General features: G+C 63.1%; 2 protein-coding genes across 2 annotated transcripts in view; both read right to left on the minus strand.

Annotated features, from left to right (window-relative positions):
- Nucleotides 1-140: 140 nt before the first annotated feature.
- On the minus strand, nucleotides 141-4788 carry LOC136366141 (acylamino-acid-releasing enzyme-like). The gene is made up of 22 exons (XM_066327051.1): nucleotides 4743-4788; nucleotides 4009-4138; nucleotides 3782-3908; nucleotides 3609-3696; nucleotides 3438-3513; nucleotides 3200-3363; nucleotides 2990-3127; nucleotides 2810-2901; nucleotides 2659-2699; nucleotides 2460-2581; nucleotides 2236-2296; nucleotides 2070-2167; nucleotides 1942-1993; nucleotides 1770-1858; nucleotides 1523-1661; nucleotides 1362-1445; nucleotides 1207-1287; nucleotides 1020-1108; nucleotides 727-917; nucleotides 554-656; nucleotides 364-470; nucleotides 141-294 (listed from the first exon to the last, which is right to left on the minus strand). The coding sequence occupies exons 1-22, from the start codon at nucleotides 4752-4754 to the stop codon at nucleotides 189-191; spliced, it is 2190 nt and encodes a 729-aa protein (XP_066183148.1). The 5' UTR covers nucleotides 4755-4788; the 3' UTR covers nucleotides 141-188.
- Nucleotides 4789-6976: 2188 nt separating this feature from the next.
- The window catches only part of BSN (bassoon presynaptic cytomatrix protein), a 65990-nt gene continuing 60220 nt past the window's right edge, over nucleotides 6977-12746 (minus strand). The window contains exons 6-12 of the mRNA XM_066327052.1: nucleotides 10257-12351; nucleotides 9217-9953; nucleotides 8759-8852; nucleotides 8487-8630; nucleotides 8257-8311; nucleotides 8072-8169; nucleotides 6977-7565 (exon numbers count right to left, since the gene is read on the minus strand). Of these exons, the coding sequence (XP_066183149.1) occupies nucleotides 8271-8311; nucleotides 8487-8630; nucleotides 8759-8852; nucleotides 9217-9953; nucleotides 10257-12351 (3111 nt within the window). The 3' untranslated portion in view covers nucleotides 6977-7565; nucleotides 8072-8169; nucleotides 8257-8270. The remainder of the gene's footprint in view (nucleotides 7566-8071; nucleotides 8170-8256; nucleotides 8312-8486; nucleotides 8631-8758; nucleotides 8853-9216; nucleotides 9954-10256; nucleotides 12352-12746) is intronic.

The raw sequence follows: 12746 nt of genomic DNA on the forward strand, positions 1-12746 counted from the left end.
CCGGGGCACCCTTCCCATGGCCCATCCCCAGGGGCACAACCCCACAGCCGGGCAGCTGAAAGGTCCAGTGGCCACCAGCTCCTGGGGCACCAGGAGTGGAGATGACACCAGTACCAGCACTACCACTACGGACACTGGGGTGCTGAACTACATTGTTTATTGGGGGTCTGCAGCAGGGGTCAACACCCTTAGCACTGCAGGTGCTTAAGCAGCCATAGCGCCATGTTCATGAAGCCGTCAGCTTCGGCTTCGACGCCAGCCAGTGCGTGGTTGTTCCCTGGGTACCAGAGCAGCCTGGAGGGGAAATAGGGATTAGTGCTGTTGTCTGTACCCCACAGCTCAAGCCCCCAGCACCCCACTCACCGTGTGGGCACTCCCCGGGCCTTGAGGGCACGGTAATACTCCACACCCTGCTTGGGGGGCACACGCCGGTCGTCCTCCCCCAGCATCAGCAGTACAGGTGCACAGACCTGCAGGAGCAGCACAGCCTCAGCACTGGCACTGATTGCTGTTGAGGACAGGGACAAGGATAGGGATAGGGACAGTGATATACCCGGTCGACATAGCGTATGGGTGACTTGTGCAGCATCTCTGTCCACTGGGCTGGGTCTGGCAGGGCATCAGGTTTGTAGGGCAGCCCTATCTCTGTGAGGCACCTGCGGGCAAGAGAGTTGGGGGCACTCCAGGATGGCAAGGAGCTTGAGGGCTGGGGGCAGGAATACTCACCAGTCCGGAATGTCGGTGGTGGTCACCATGGAAGCAATGTTCACCACGGGGTTGCGGACCACACAGGCGCGGTAGGTGTCAGGAAACTGCCCGATGAGGTGGCACGCCAGGAATCCCCCATGTGAACCGCCGACCAGTGCCACCCGGCTCGCATCCAGCATCTCCTCCTGCAGCACCCGCTCCACGCAGAACTGCCGCCATAGGAAACACCTACTGAGCAGGCAGCCCCACTTCCCCTACTCAGGGCACCTGCACGAGCACAGGCTGTCCCAGGACCATGTGCCAGGCCATACCTGCACATCATGTACGTCCTGTGTGCCCACGTTGCCTGGCAGGGAGGCCACACTGTCCTGGCCAAAGCCCAGTGAGCCACGGTAATTCACTGTGTGGGGAGCAGCGTCAGAGCCCTTCCTCCTTTGTGCCCTATCCCCCCTAGCCCCTGCATGGGTGCTGGTCACCCAGAGCCCTTGTGTCACTCACCCAGCAGCACAGCAAAGCCCACACGGCACAGTGCTGCTGGGTACAGCATCCACCCGGCTGTGAAGACGGAGTGAGGTCCCCCTGCATATAGCAAAAGCAAAGAGTGGGGTGACACTGCTTGGTTGGGGTACAGTGGGGTGGGGACGAGCTCTTACCATGGGGCATCACGACCAAGGGGGGCTTCTGGGCAGTGGGACCCTCACTTGGGCGCATCAGGATGGCATCAAAGTCCAGGCCCCCTGTGGAGGCAGGGAGTGGGGTATCAGGAAGCAGTGAGGATGGTGGAGCACAGCCTGACCCCACCTTGTGCACTCACCGTACTGGAGATGCTCCTGCTCTGGTGGGGGATGCAGGGTGCGGATGCCCCAGCTGATGCCGGGCACAGGAGCTGCATCCTGCAGGCAGATCCACTGTGTCTGTGCCTCATGGCCAGCGGAGGGCAGGACAGCCACTTTCTGTGCAGGGAGAGGGGTCAGTGCCCATGCCAAGGGGCTGGTGGGCACTGGGGAGAGAGGTCAGTGCCTGTGCCAAGGGGCTGGTGGGCACTGGGGACATGACTTTACCAACATGGAGGGGCAGCTAGGGGTGGAGAACCTGGCCACCAAGAGGTCTCGGTCGATGGTGAGGACAGACCAGCTTCCCTGGGGGGAATCTGGGGAAGAGGGGGTCAGACCTGCAGGTGTGACCCTCTCCCCACTCCTAGCACCAGCATGTCCCCATTGGCCCATCACTCACCAGCTGTCAGCGAAGTTGTGGTGCCTGTTGCTGTGTCCACCACGAACACATCCTAGGAGCATGAGGGCAGAGTCCAGTGGAGCCCTGACCCCATGACAGCTCCCTTGTGTCCCCCACCACCCCCTCACCTGCTGGCTGCGCTGGGCTGTGTCTAGCAGGATCCTGCGGCTGTCGGCTGCCCAGCACATCCCTGGCAGTGTGCCACAGTAGATTCCCGGGAAGGCACCTGTGATGAGAGTGGTGGCGCTCAGCATCCCCCTCAGAACCCCCCAACACCCCCAGAGCTGTACTTACCCCATGCTTGCCGTGGCACAGCCTCCAACACCGTGCTGGTGTGTTTGGTGTACCAGTCGTACTGCAGAAGACATGGCATAGAGCAAGTTTTGCAGGGTCTCAGCATGCTTACCCTCACTGCAGCTCAAGGCGGGGACACCACTGCCCTCCTGCCAGTCCCACCCTAGTATGGGCACCCTGGCACCTCCCTGGTGCCTGCCAGTGTTTCCCCCAGTGCTGCTCACCATGCGGAGCCTACTGCACTGCTGGTGAGGGCCCAGAACATTGTTCTCCAGGTAGACGATGCGACAGCCATCGGGGCTGAGTCGAGGTGACCACACGGCCCTGGTGTCCTCAGAGAGCAGCTCTGCATGGACATGAGGGGATGGTGAGGGGCTGCAGGGGAGCCTGGGCACTGGGAGGATTGGGGCGTGCACTGCTTACTGCATCTCCCGCCCGTCAGGTCCACGTAGAAGAGTGCTGACCTGCCAGCACAGAGGGGTGTCAGAGTGGGGTTGGGGGGCCAGGCTGTGGGGTGGGTGTTCTGCAGGGTCCTACCAGCAAGGCTGCCGTGGGGTGCACTGTGGGGACTCACCGGCGGTTTGTGCAGTGCCGCAACCCCAGGCGGAAGGGGTCGTGCCACCAGCCCACGAACACCACGCCGGTGTCCTCAGGTGACCAGAAAGCCTGTGGGGAGAGGGGAGATAAGCAGCTCAAAACCTCCCTGGCACCCAAAACCTCCCTTCTCTGGTTTCCTGCAGCTTCCCATCCTGACCTGGCCGGGGGAGAGGTGCTCTGGGATGCCCTCCAGCACCGATATGCTGTTGCCCTCGATGTCCAAGATGCAGAGGACAGGCACACTGCGGGTGCTCAGCGTCTCCCCCCAGTCCTCGTGGTACACGAACTGCTCGCCCTGTGGCACAGCCTGGTCAGCCCCACAGCCACAAAACCAGCCCCCAGCTGACCCAGGGTGGGGAGACCCCACCTTGATTGGTGCATCCTCCTTCTTGAGGCGCCCCATGTCCTCATCAGAGGTGCCCAGCTCAGGGATTTTGCTCTGGAAGAAGGACTCAGCCTTGGGACGCTTCTTCTCCGCCACATAGAGCAGGTGGGTCTCCGAGTGAGACCAAGCAAGGCACCCAAACTGGTCTGCAGGGGCAGGTCAGCACTGGCCACCCTGTCCCCTGGAATCCCACATTCCCTAGCATCCCCCAGCCCCTCACCATCATCGTAAACACTGCCATGCTTGTCCAGTGCTGTCAGGTCGATGCTCTTCACCTTCCAGTTCTGATCCCAGACCTGGGGGCAGAGATGCCAGGGTGGTCGCAAGACACAGTGTGGTTCTAGCTCTGAGCCCCAGTGACTATCCATTTTCCCCTCAGACCCCTTCTCACTTCCAGGAACTGCTTCTCCTTCTCCTTGCCAGGGACCTTGCGCAGGATGGCCTTCAGCATCCCACTGGGGGACTCACGGCTCAGCAGCCTGTGGGTGAGTGGGTGAGTGTCCATCAGCCCCCCACTTACTGCTACCCCGAGGGATCCTGTGTGGGGAGCAGGATGGGACTTACTCGTCCTTGATCTCAGAGCAGGTGCCAGTGGGCCCTGAGTAGACTATAGAGGCTCCATCGTGGAAGATGAGGTACTGACGGCAGAACTTGATGTTCTCACCCCTTGCCAGGTCCCGCTGCGACCACTCTGTGGGGAGCAGGATGAGGACACCAACTGCATCCCCTCCAGATAGGCAGGGACTGCCCGGACCTCTCTGACCGCCCCCCAGTCCTCCCCATGCCCGTACCAGTGTAGAGGCTGCAGTACTTGCCCCCATACTGGGTGGTGCGGTCGGGGCCAAGGCAGGCGGTGCTGAGCCCCGGTCGCTGGCTCAGCTCTCGGTACAGCTCCGACAGCTCCTCCGCACGTGGCTGTACCTGCGGGACACGCCGGGGTGGGGACGTGTGGGGCGAGGGGTGGAGGGCACGGACCGGAGAGTGATGGGGCACAGGGGCACCAGTAGAGACGAGGGGACATTTGGGGGGTACTGGGGGCAGCGTTCGCAGGTAAACAGCTGGAGTGCATGGGAGCAGGAGGGTAGAGGGGTTAGTGCAGTTGGTTGGAGCAGTACTGGGGGTGCAGAGCCAGGACGCTAGTGGGGCGCCAGGGACCAGGAGGGCACTTAAGAGCAGATACTGGGGTACACGGCCAGGATCAGGAGGGTGCTGGGACAGTTACTGGGCTAGCCGTGGGTACCACGATACTGGGTGCAGGTCCTGGGGTGCAAGGGGCTCCTAGGAGGGTCCTGCAGCAATTGGGGTCTATGGGGGGGATTAGAAGGGTACCGGGGCAGTTCCAGGGGTGTTGCCGAGCCGGAGAGTCAGCGGAGCAGCGGGGTCGGGGGGTGCCGGGCTCGCGGGGCGGGGGGCCCATTGCGGGACGGGACTCCCGAGGGAGGGACAGGGAGGGGGCAGCGGGACCGAAGGGCGAGGGGGGGGAAGGTCCCGGAACTCTGACGTCACTCCCGCCCCAGCCCCTCACCGACGGCTCCATGTCCTCGCGGCGGTGGGCGGGGTCAGCGCCGGCACTTCCGGGATGGGGCGGGGCCACTGTCCTGCGGCACCTCCCATTGGCTGCGGCGCTCGGGCCACCTCCCGTGTAAGGCGCCCCCCGGTGAGCACGGGAGGCACTGCAGCCGCAGGAACCGGGGCCTCCGTGCCCCGTCGTGTCCCTCCGGTCGCCGCCCCCGCCGGACCACCCGCGGAGGCTCTCTAAGGCCGCAGCCGGGGGACACACCGCGGCCCCGCAGCATCCGGATCGCTCCGGGGTGGTTTACCCACCAGGTGGCTGCAGAACAAGGGCTCCATGCTCAGGACTCTGGGGAATCGGGCCCTTGAGGGACACAGGGATCCCCAGCCCAGCAGCCTGGTCGGGGGAGATCGGGCCATTGTGGGCCCATGGGACTGAGCAGCCTGCTCGGGGAGTGGGATTGAGTCATTGGTGCCCACGGCAGCCCCGCCAACGGGGATTGGGCCCTTGGGAGCCCCCTGGACCCAGCAGACTGGCCAGGCAGGTGAGATCAGGTCCTTGATGCCCACAGGAATCCCCTATCCCAGCATCCCAAGTGTGAGCGGCAGAGCCCAACAGTGCTCGGTGACAACTAGACCCATTCCAGCCTCCCCACCATGGTAGGGGTCCCGATCCCCCCCGCCCACACTGCAGGCAGGTAAGAATGAGGGCCAGTCCGTGGTTTGTGTCAAGTCCTTTTTATTCTGTTCCCACAGAAACACCTGGTGAGGGGGCAGCTTCTGGGCGGGAGTCACGACACAGCGGCGGGGGTGGTACGGCACGGTACGGCACGGTACGGCACGGTACGGGGGTCACTACGGGTGGCACAGAGCACAGCAGACACGCACACCGTCACAATGTTCAGAGGAAGCGCACCCGGCATCGCACTTACCGCTGGAAACGGCGCCCAGCCGCGCTCGGCCCTCGGTCTTTGCAGGCCCCCGGCGCCCCGCCCTGTCCAGCAGATTGCCACAACTCGGGCTGGGGGCACGGCCCGGCGCGGGGGGGAGCTGCGTGCCGCCGGTCCTGGCAGGCACGAAGGCAAGGCGGCGGATGTGCTCGGGCGGCGAGATTGGCCCCGGCGGGAGTCTCGGTCCCGCGTGCGATTTACACACTGTACAAGCATTTACAGCGCGAGGAGTGGCGGGGCCGGCGGCCGGCGGGAGGCACCCTCAGGCTCTGCACTTGACGTCGGCGGGGAGAGGCGGTGGCTGTGCGTGGGGCCGGGGCTCTCCCCCGTGGGGCTGCCCCCGGGATCCCCATCCCACAGCCGCCGGCCTGCCCCCAGCCCTGGGCACCGGCAGAGCTCCCGGCGAGGGATCTGCCACAAAGCGTGGGCTTCCCGCGGCAGCCGGGTCCTCGATCACAAGTGCATAAATCTGCTAAGAGCTTTCAGTACAGCGATGGACTGATGGAGAAGAAAATAAGAAAAGTCCAGGCAAAGAACAGCAAGCACTGAAAGGCGGGTGGAACCGTGCAGAGAAGTAGCAAGCCATGCTCTACGACGGGACAGACGGTCACGGGCGCTAGGGCTGCCCTTTGGCAAAGTGGCCCTCCGTGGGTCGAACATGCCACGAATTCATACGCACGGGTGGTCGGTACAGAATAGTTCTCGGGTCGCTCGGCGGCACGCTTTGCGATGGAACCCTTAGGCGCGACATTGAACTGATTTGCTATTCACAGGTCTTGTTCTGGAGTCGTGTTATTTCGTTGCATAGAACATCAGGCGGGTGAGCGGGCGGCTGACCCCGCCATGGGGGTGTCGGCGGGGCGCTGCCAGCGCGGGGAGGCGGCGGGGCGCGGGCGAGCCCCCTCCTCGGGCTGCCGCGCCCCCTGGGAATCCCCTCCTGGCAGGGCCAGTGGGCTTTGGCCGCCGGCCGCTGCGCCGGCCGTCCCCGCAAAATGGCTTGAGAAGGACTTGGATTGCACAGTAAAAGGAAGGATACTGCCGGAGGCAAAGCTCTCCTGATCTTGTTCCACGGGATTTGTGCTCTTTTGTAGCCTCCTGCACTCTATTGCTTCTACAGACGACAGCCCGTGTGCTAACTCATCGCACAAAGCAAAGAGGGAAGAGGATTTGGTATAAACTTTAGAAAAATAAAACCCCGAAACCAAAAGAAAGTGAACCCAAAGAAACCGAGAAAAAAGGACCCCCCTGACGACGCCCCGTGCCCCCGCCCCACCCCCCCTCCCACCTCCCGGTGCGGATGAGGTATCACAGAAATCAAAGTGGGATGATTAAGGCTGTTCTTGAAAGAAAAGGGGTGCCCGGCGGCAGGCGCGCTGGCTGCGTGGCGAGGGCGAGCGCGACCCTTTCAATGCTTCCAATGGCTTCGGGACACGCGCCCAGCCGGCCGCGCCGCCTGTCAGAGTCCTATGGCCTCGTATTTCGGTAGTGAAACAGTGTTAGGTCCTAGCTGACGCGCTCCGGGAGCGGCCGCAGTGCAGGGGGCGCGGGGACGGCCCCGGTGGGGCGGGTGGGGTCGGGAAGGAGGAGCGGCGCCCACGGCGCCCAGCCCTCGGCTCACGGGGAGGAAAAACCTATGAAGAGGCCAGAGCTGGGGTTCAGAGGGAGCAACTCTGCGTATAATCTTGAGAAAGGGCCGCAGCCCACCTACGGGGCCTGACCCGACGGTCCGGACCAGGCCCATCCCCTCTGGGCAGCTGCCGGGGCTCGCCGTGTGCCGCGCCGGAGCCGCTCGCCAGGCGTGGGGGGCACCCGCCCCGGGGCGTCCGCCGGGCCCCCGCTAGGCCGCCGTTTCGTCCAGCATCCAGGGATAGCCCTGCTTTCAAAAGCTTGCGAGAGAGAGAGAGGAGAGAGAGAGAGAGAGAGAGAGAGGGAGAGAGAGAAAAGCGTTAGTCCGAGCAGCTCCTCCCCTCGGAAGGGACCCCGCCGAGCGGCAGCGCTGGCCCGAGCTAAAGGGCCCCAGAGAGCCAAGAGGTGCTGCCGGCGGGAGCAGCTGCCGCCGCCTCCGCCCGCCCCCGCGTTGGACGGGCTCCCGGAGCAGAGCCTGGACTGCCCAAACCTTCCCTGGACACTCAGGGTCTGCACCAGCGCTGCCGAGACCGTGGAACAAGGCCAAGCCTTCATGCCTTGGCTTGGGGCCAGCACCTGGGATGAAGATGGGGATGACTGGCTCATCATGAAGGGGATGGGTCCGTGCTACGTCTTTCCCAGCCTGAGGGCTGGGAGTTTGGCAAGGCAGGGCTCAGCAGGTGCTCAGGAAACAGTGGTGCCGCTTGGCACCTCAAAGATGGCACAGCAGAGGGGACTTGTGTGCAGGCGTGCCCTGTACACTCACCGTTATACTCAGAGTCTGGCGCCGCGTGCTGAATTCATTGGCTTCTTCACAGGTTTTTCCACTGCAACGATTCAAATCTCCACTCACTTCCCAAACTCCTGCAGTGGAAGGGGAGGAGGAGGGCATCAGGCACGGCTGGGACAGGGAGAGCCCATGGCACAGTGCCTGGTGCTGGCTGCACTCACCTTGTGCCGTTCTCTCACCAGAATGAAGTAAACTTCTTGCCAAAAGCCGACACCGCTGTGGGGAAGCCAGGACAGGTGTCAGTATGGCATAGTGACACCACCTCCCTGGGCCCCAAACTGTGGGAGCGCTGCCTCCCACTGGCGGCACCCAGCCATCCCCACGGTGCCTGACTCCATCTTGGTGCAGAAGAGCATCACTGCCCTGTCCCTATCCCGAGAGCAGTCCTCACCTTCAGTCAGTTTGCCTGCTTGTTCCGCTGCCCCCCCCGGCAGGATTTTGGAGAAGACGCTCTCTCCTTCCCCGCCAGGTTGCCCCGTGGCCATGCCCGTGGGACCACGAGGCCCAGCCGCCCTTGGGCCAGCCTTACTGTCTGCTGGGGGACAAATAAAGCCACTGTTAGCAGGGGACAGGCCTGGCTGGGAGAGCTCAGCTGAGCTTTGGGGTGCCAGGCAGTTGGCACAAGGGGGGACAGATGGCACAGTGCCACTGGGGCTCACTGACCTGCTGCTCCCAGGGGCTGTGCTGACGGTGCTCTCCCTGGCTGCTGTGACACTTTTGCTGCAGGTTTGGATGCGTCTGTTGGCTCCACTTTTGTCTGGAAAGGGGAAAACAGCTTTCAGGGCTCACCCTCCCAGTAGAGCATCAGCCAGGGGTGGCCCAGACTGGAAGGTGACACTGAAACCCCCAAACACTGCTCCAAAACCCCAAAACAGGCAGCAAGGGAACCAGGACATAGTGATGTCCCCTCCTGGGTCCCCTCAAGGGGATGGCAGCTTCCACAGCACCCAGGGGTGTCTGTAGTGGGTGTGTGAGCGGGATACACTTTACTCCATGACTCCCATTCCATGACTCCCATTCCAAACCCTTCCCCTGCCAGCCCCTGGCCACAGTCATCTGTGCCGATTCCAGGCAAAGCTGTGGGGTCAGGATGCAGCCTGGACAGCTAAGCCCATACTTACCACCGGAGCTGGGTGTCCGCCTGGCTGTGTGTGGAGTGTGGCTGGTGCCTTCCCTGCTGCCTGGGCTGGCCCTGGCTGCTGCTGTGTTGGCCGGGATGAGGGTGTTCCCTGTGTCCTGCCCCTGGTCTCAGGCTGTGCTGAGCTTGCTGGCTGGGCAGTCTGGCGTGCCGCTGGCTGCTGCCGCGCTGCCAGCTGCCCTGCCTGCTGCTGCCTGGCCGCTGGCTGCTGTGGGTGTGTGAGGGGCTCCGGCTTTGGCGCTGGTGTGGCCGACCCATGCGGCTGGGAAGGTTTCTGTGCCTTGGGGGTCTCAGTGCCATGGTGGTGAGCAGCAGGGCGGGATGATGGGGCGTAATCAGCGGAGCTGGGGCCGTAAGACGTGCGGGACTCGGGCTGCTGTGCCTTCTTGGGGCCGGCTGAAGGCCCATGGCCACGGGGCTCATGGCGGCCAGATTCTCGCGGGTGCTGCTTTGATGAGCGGCGTGGCAGCTCGTCGCTGGCATGCCGAGAGGAGCCGGCATGGCGATCATACTCCCTGTGGTGCCGGTGCTCACGGTGCTGGGGGTAGTCATCGTGCTGCCACAGGTCTTCTTCAGGGGGCTCGTCATAATCGTGGTAGGTGTGCTTAACTGGGGGTCTCTTCTGCGAGGAAGAGTGGCCACCGTAGTGCCTGACCCTCTCTGCCCTCGCCTCCCTGGGCTTATCAAACCAGTCTGTCTCCTCCTGACCCAAATGATATGCTTCGGAAACCAAAAACAAACCACAGTCAATCTCTCGCTCGAGGCTGCGCGGGCAGAAGCCATGCAATGAAGTGGGAGGGGCAAGCAGCAGGCACGCGCGCAGGGGACAGCACGTGCCGGTGGGGATGGGACACGGAGCAGCAGGGCACCGTGTAGGACCAGCTAACACCGAACACCCAGGGCAGGGGGAGGAAGGCACGTGTCAAGCAAACTGAGGCGGTGAGAATGTCTCTGCGTACGAGCGGACGGGCATGCCCCGGGGAAGTGCCATGCTCTGGGGTGATCACCATGGGGAGCTGTTACCTTCGCTGTCTGAGACAACGCAATGGGCATCATCCATGCCGTAGCCCTCCTCGTGCTTGTACGAGTGACTCCTTGGCACGTCTTTGATGTGCTTTTGCACATCAGGCAACGAGTGGCTGGAGCAGAACTGGGAGCAGGGATCCCCCGCTGACTGGGGGCCCGGCCCTCCCACAGTGCGTGACCCCCCCACAGGGCTGACGGGGCTCTCCTCCTCCGAGGGCTGTGAGCGCATGGGTGCCCGCCCACGGCTCTGGCTCATGCTGAGGGATGAGGGCTTGGAGCTGACTTTCTGGGAGCGCTCCATGCTCTCGCGCTCATAGGACTTGCTCCGGCCACCCATCTCCCGGCTGGAGGACTTTTCCACCCCATAGCCAGAGGAACGGGTTCTGCTGCTGGAAGAGTAGACCCTCTCCTCCTCGTCCACCAGATCCCGGCTAGAGACACCATAGTACTTCTGCTGCTCGTAGACGTTCTTCTTCAGGCCGTAGGTGATCTCATCCTGCAGCTTCTTGGCCCTGGAGGCCACGTTGCTGCTGCCAATCGAGGTGGTTGTTGAGTAGGAGGCCAGGTCTGACTCCACATCTTTGGCTTCTTCAATGGGGGAGAACTTGGAGATCTTCTGCTCCATGCCCTGCTTCCTGTGCTTGCTGCGCTTGGAGGAGATGACGGCAGGTGCCAGGTTCTTGGATGAATGCTTCGGTAGTGGTGTGCCAGAGCTGTGCTTGTCCATCCGTGAGGAGTGCCGGTATTCACTGTCCCCATAGTAGTAGCTTGAGCTGGTGGAGCTTCCTGACACCCTGCCATTGCTTTCTGTGCCCCGGTAGTAGCTGTTCTTCCCACGATGGTCGGGGCCATGGTGATCATAGATGTCCTCCTCAGACTCCTCCTCTGCTTTGGTGTAGCAGCAGGGACGGCTGGAGCCCTCAGTGTCCCCTAGATCACCCTTCTCTCTGCTGTGGCGGCTATCAGTGCTCGTGCCCACCGGCTCTGCTTTCTGCCCATCCACTGCTGGACTCTCCTTGGTGAGCTCGCTGATGTCCTCGATCATCACATAGTTACGGGGGATGTTCTGCTCCAGACTGGTGTAGAGGGACTCGGAAGAATAGCTGGCTGAGGGGCCTGGTGCCGTGCTGGTTCTCTCAGCCGGCCGGGTCTCAGGTGCCTTGTACTGCTCATAGCCACCGCTCGTCGGTGCAGTGCTGAAGGTGACATCAGGCATGGCGGAGGAGCTGGTGGCTGCACCAATGACCTCGTAGTTGGTGGGGATCTTCTGTTCTAGGTCAGCCAGAGAGGTCTGCCGTGGCTTCTGGTGCCCGCCAGCTACGTCTGCCGGGCTCTGGTAGAGGGCGGGCTGTGCCGCTGGCACGGTGGCTGCCCCAGCGAAGGCGCTCGGGGCTTGGTAGGGGTTTTGGGGTTGGAAGCCTGGCTGGGCTGGGGTGCCCAGCTCTGGGTATGTGGTGCCAGGGGCCGAGAAGCCACCAGGCGAGGTGAAGGTGGGCAGTGGAGCTGCCGGCAAGCCATCCTGTGAGGTGCTGGCTGTGGGGTACTGGGGGTGCTGCAGACGTGGTGGCGGGAAGGCAGCGGGGCCCTGCGGGGCAGGGTACGGGTAGGCGCCATAGGAGGCGGCGGCGTAGTCAGGGTACTGTCCGGCAGGGCGCACGCCGGCGCTGTCGTAGGCGGCGAGGCGCAGGCTGTGCAGCTCGCTGTCTGACAGGTAGTCGCGGCGATCGCCGGAGTAACGCAGGTAGGGGTGGTCCCGTCCACCAACCCGATCCTTCAACAGCGACTCCTTGCGCTGGGTTATGCCCAGCTCCAGGTATTTCAGCTTTGCATCGATCTCCTTCTCCTCCTCGTCCAGCTCCGCCTGCTTCTTCCGCAGCTTGGTGGCCTCGTGTTCCACCAGCCTCAGGTCGCGGTCCAGCTCCTTCAGCAGGCTGGCCTTGGTGACAGGCGCGGTGGCCTTGGGAGCCAGGCTACTCAGGTAGAGCTGGGAGGCAGCTGGGCTTGCCAGGGGTACGTGGGGCTCCTCAGGTGGTGGGCTGGGCAGTGTCCGCTTCACCTTTCGTGCCAGTGAGCTTGACTGCAGCCCCCCCACCTGCAAAGCCAAGGGACATCTGGTCAGAGGGGCAGGTGGGTGTCCCTCCCACATCCCACCCCAAGCATTGCAGTGGTCCTCCCGTGTCCTAAGGGCTGGGGTGAAGCATCCTGCTGTGCACGTGTTCCCCATGCACTGAGGAAGTGGTGTTTATGTAAAAACGCAATAAATAGGATGGAAGTAACAGGCAGGGCACTTTCCGTGAATAATTTCTAGGGGTGGCAGCCGGCCAAGTGCTGAGCTGGCCACGTGCATACTCTGCTGCAAAAAATGCTTTCTGTCCGTGGGCATTTGGCAGAGGGACTCGGGGGACTGCCAGTGGGTGCTGCTGCCCCAGGAATTGTCCTTGGACTTCTACTTGACTGCCCAAGGCAACCTCGGTGTCTGGGGGTAAA

The sequence above is a fragment of the Sylvia atricapilla genome, chromosome 11 (assembly GCF_009819655.1).
Source record: "Sylvia atricapilla isolate bSylAtr1 chromosome 11, bSylAtr1.pri, whole genome shotgun sequence".
Classification (NCBI taxonomy): domain Eukaryota; kingdom Metazoa; phylum Chordata; class Aves; order Passeriformes; family Sylviidae; genus Sylvia; species Sylvia atricapilla.

Excerpts from the sequence above, each read along its gene's own strand:
- LOC136366141 (XM_066327051.1), bottom strand. Across the intron at positions 3,128-3,199 it reads AGGAGGATGCACCAATCAAG|GGCGAGCAGTTCGTGTACCA; the intron begins GTGGGGTCTCCC and ends GCTGTGCCACAG. Across the intron at positions 1,109-1,206 it reads GGGCTTTGCTGTGCTGCTGG|TGAATTACCGTGGCTCACTG; the intron begins GTGAGTGACACA and ends CTCCCCACACAG.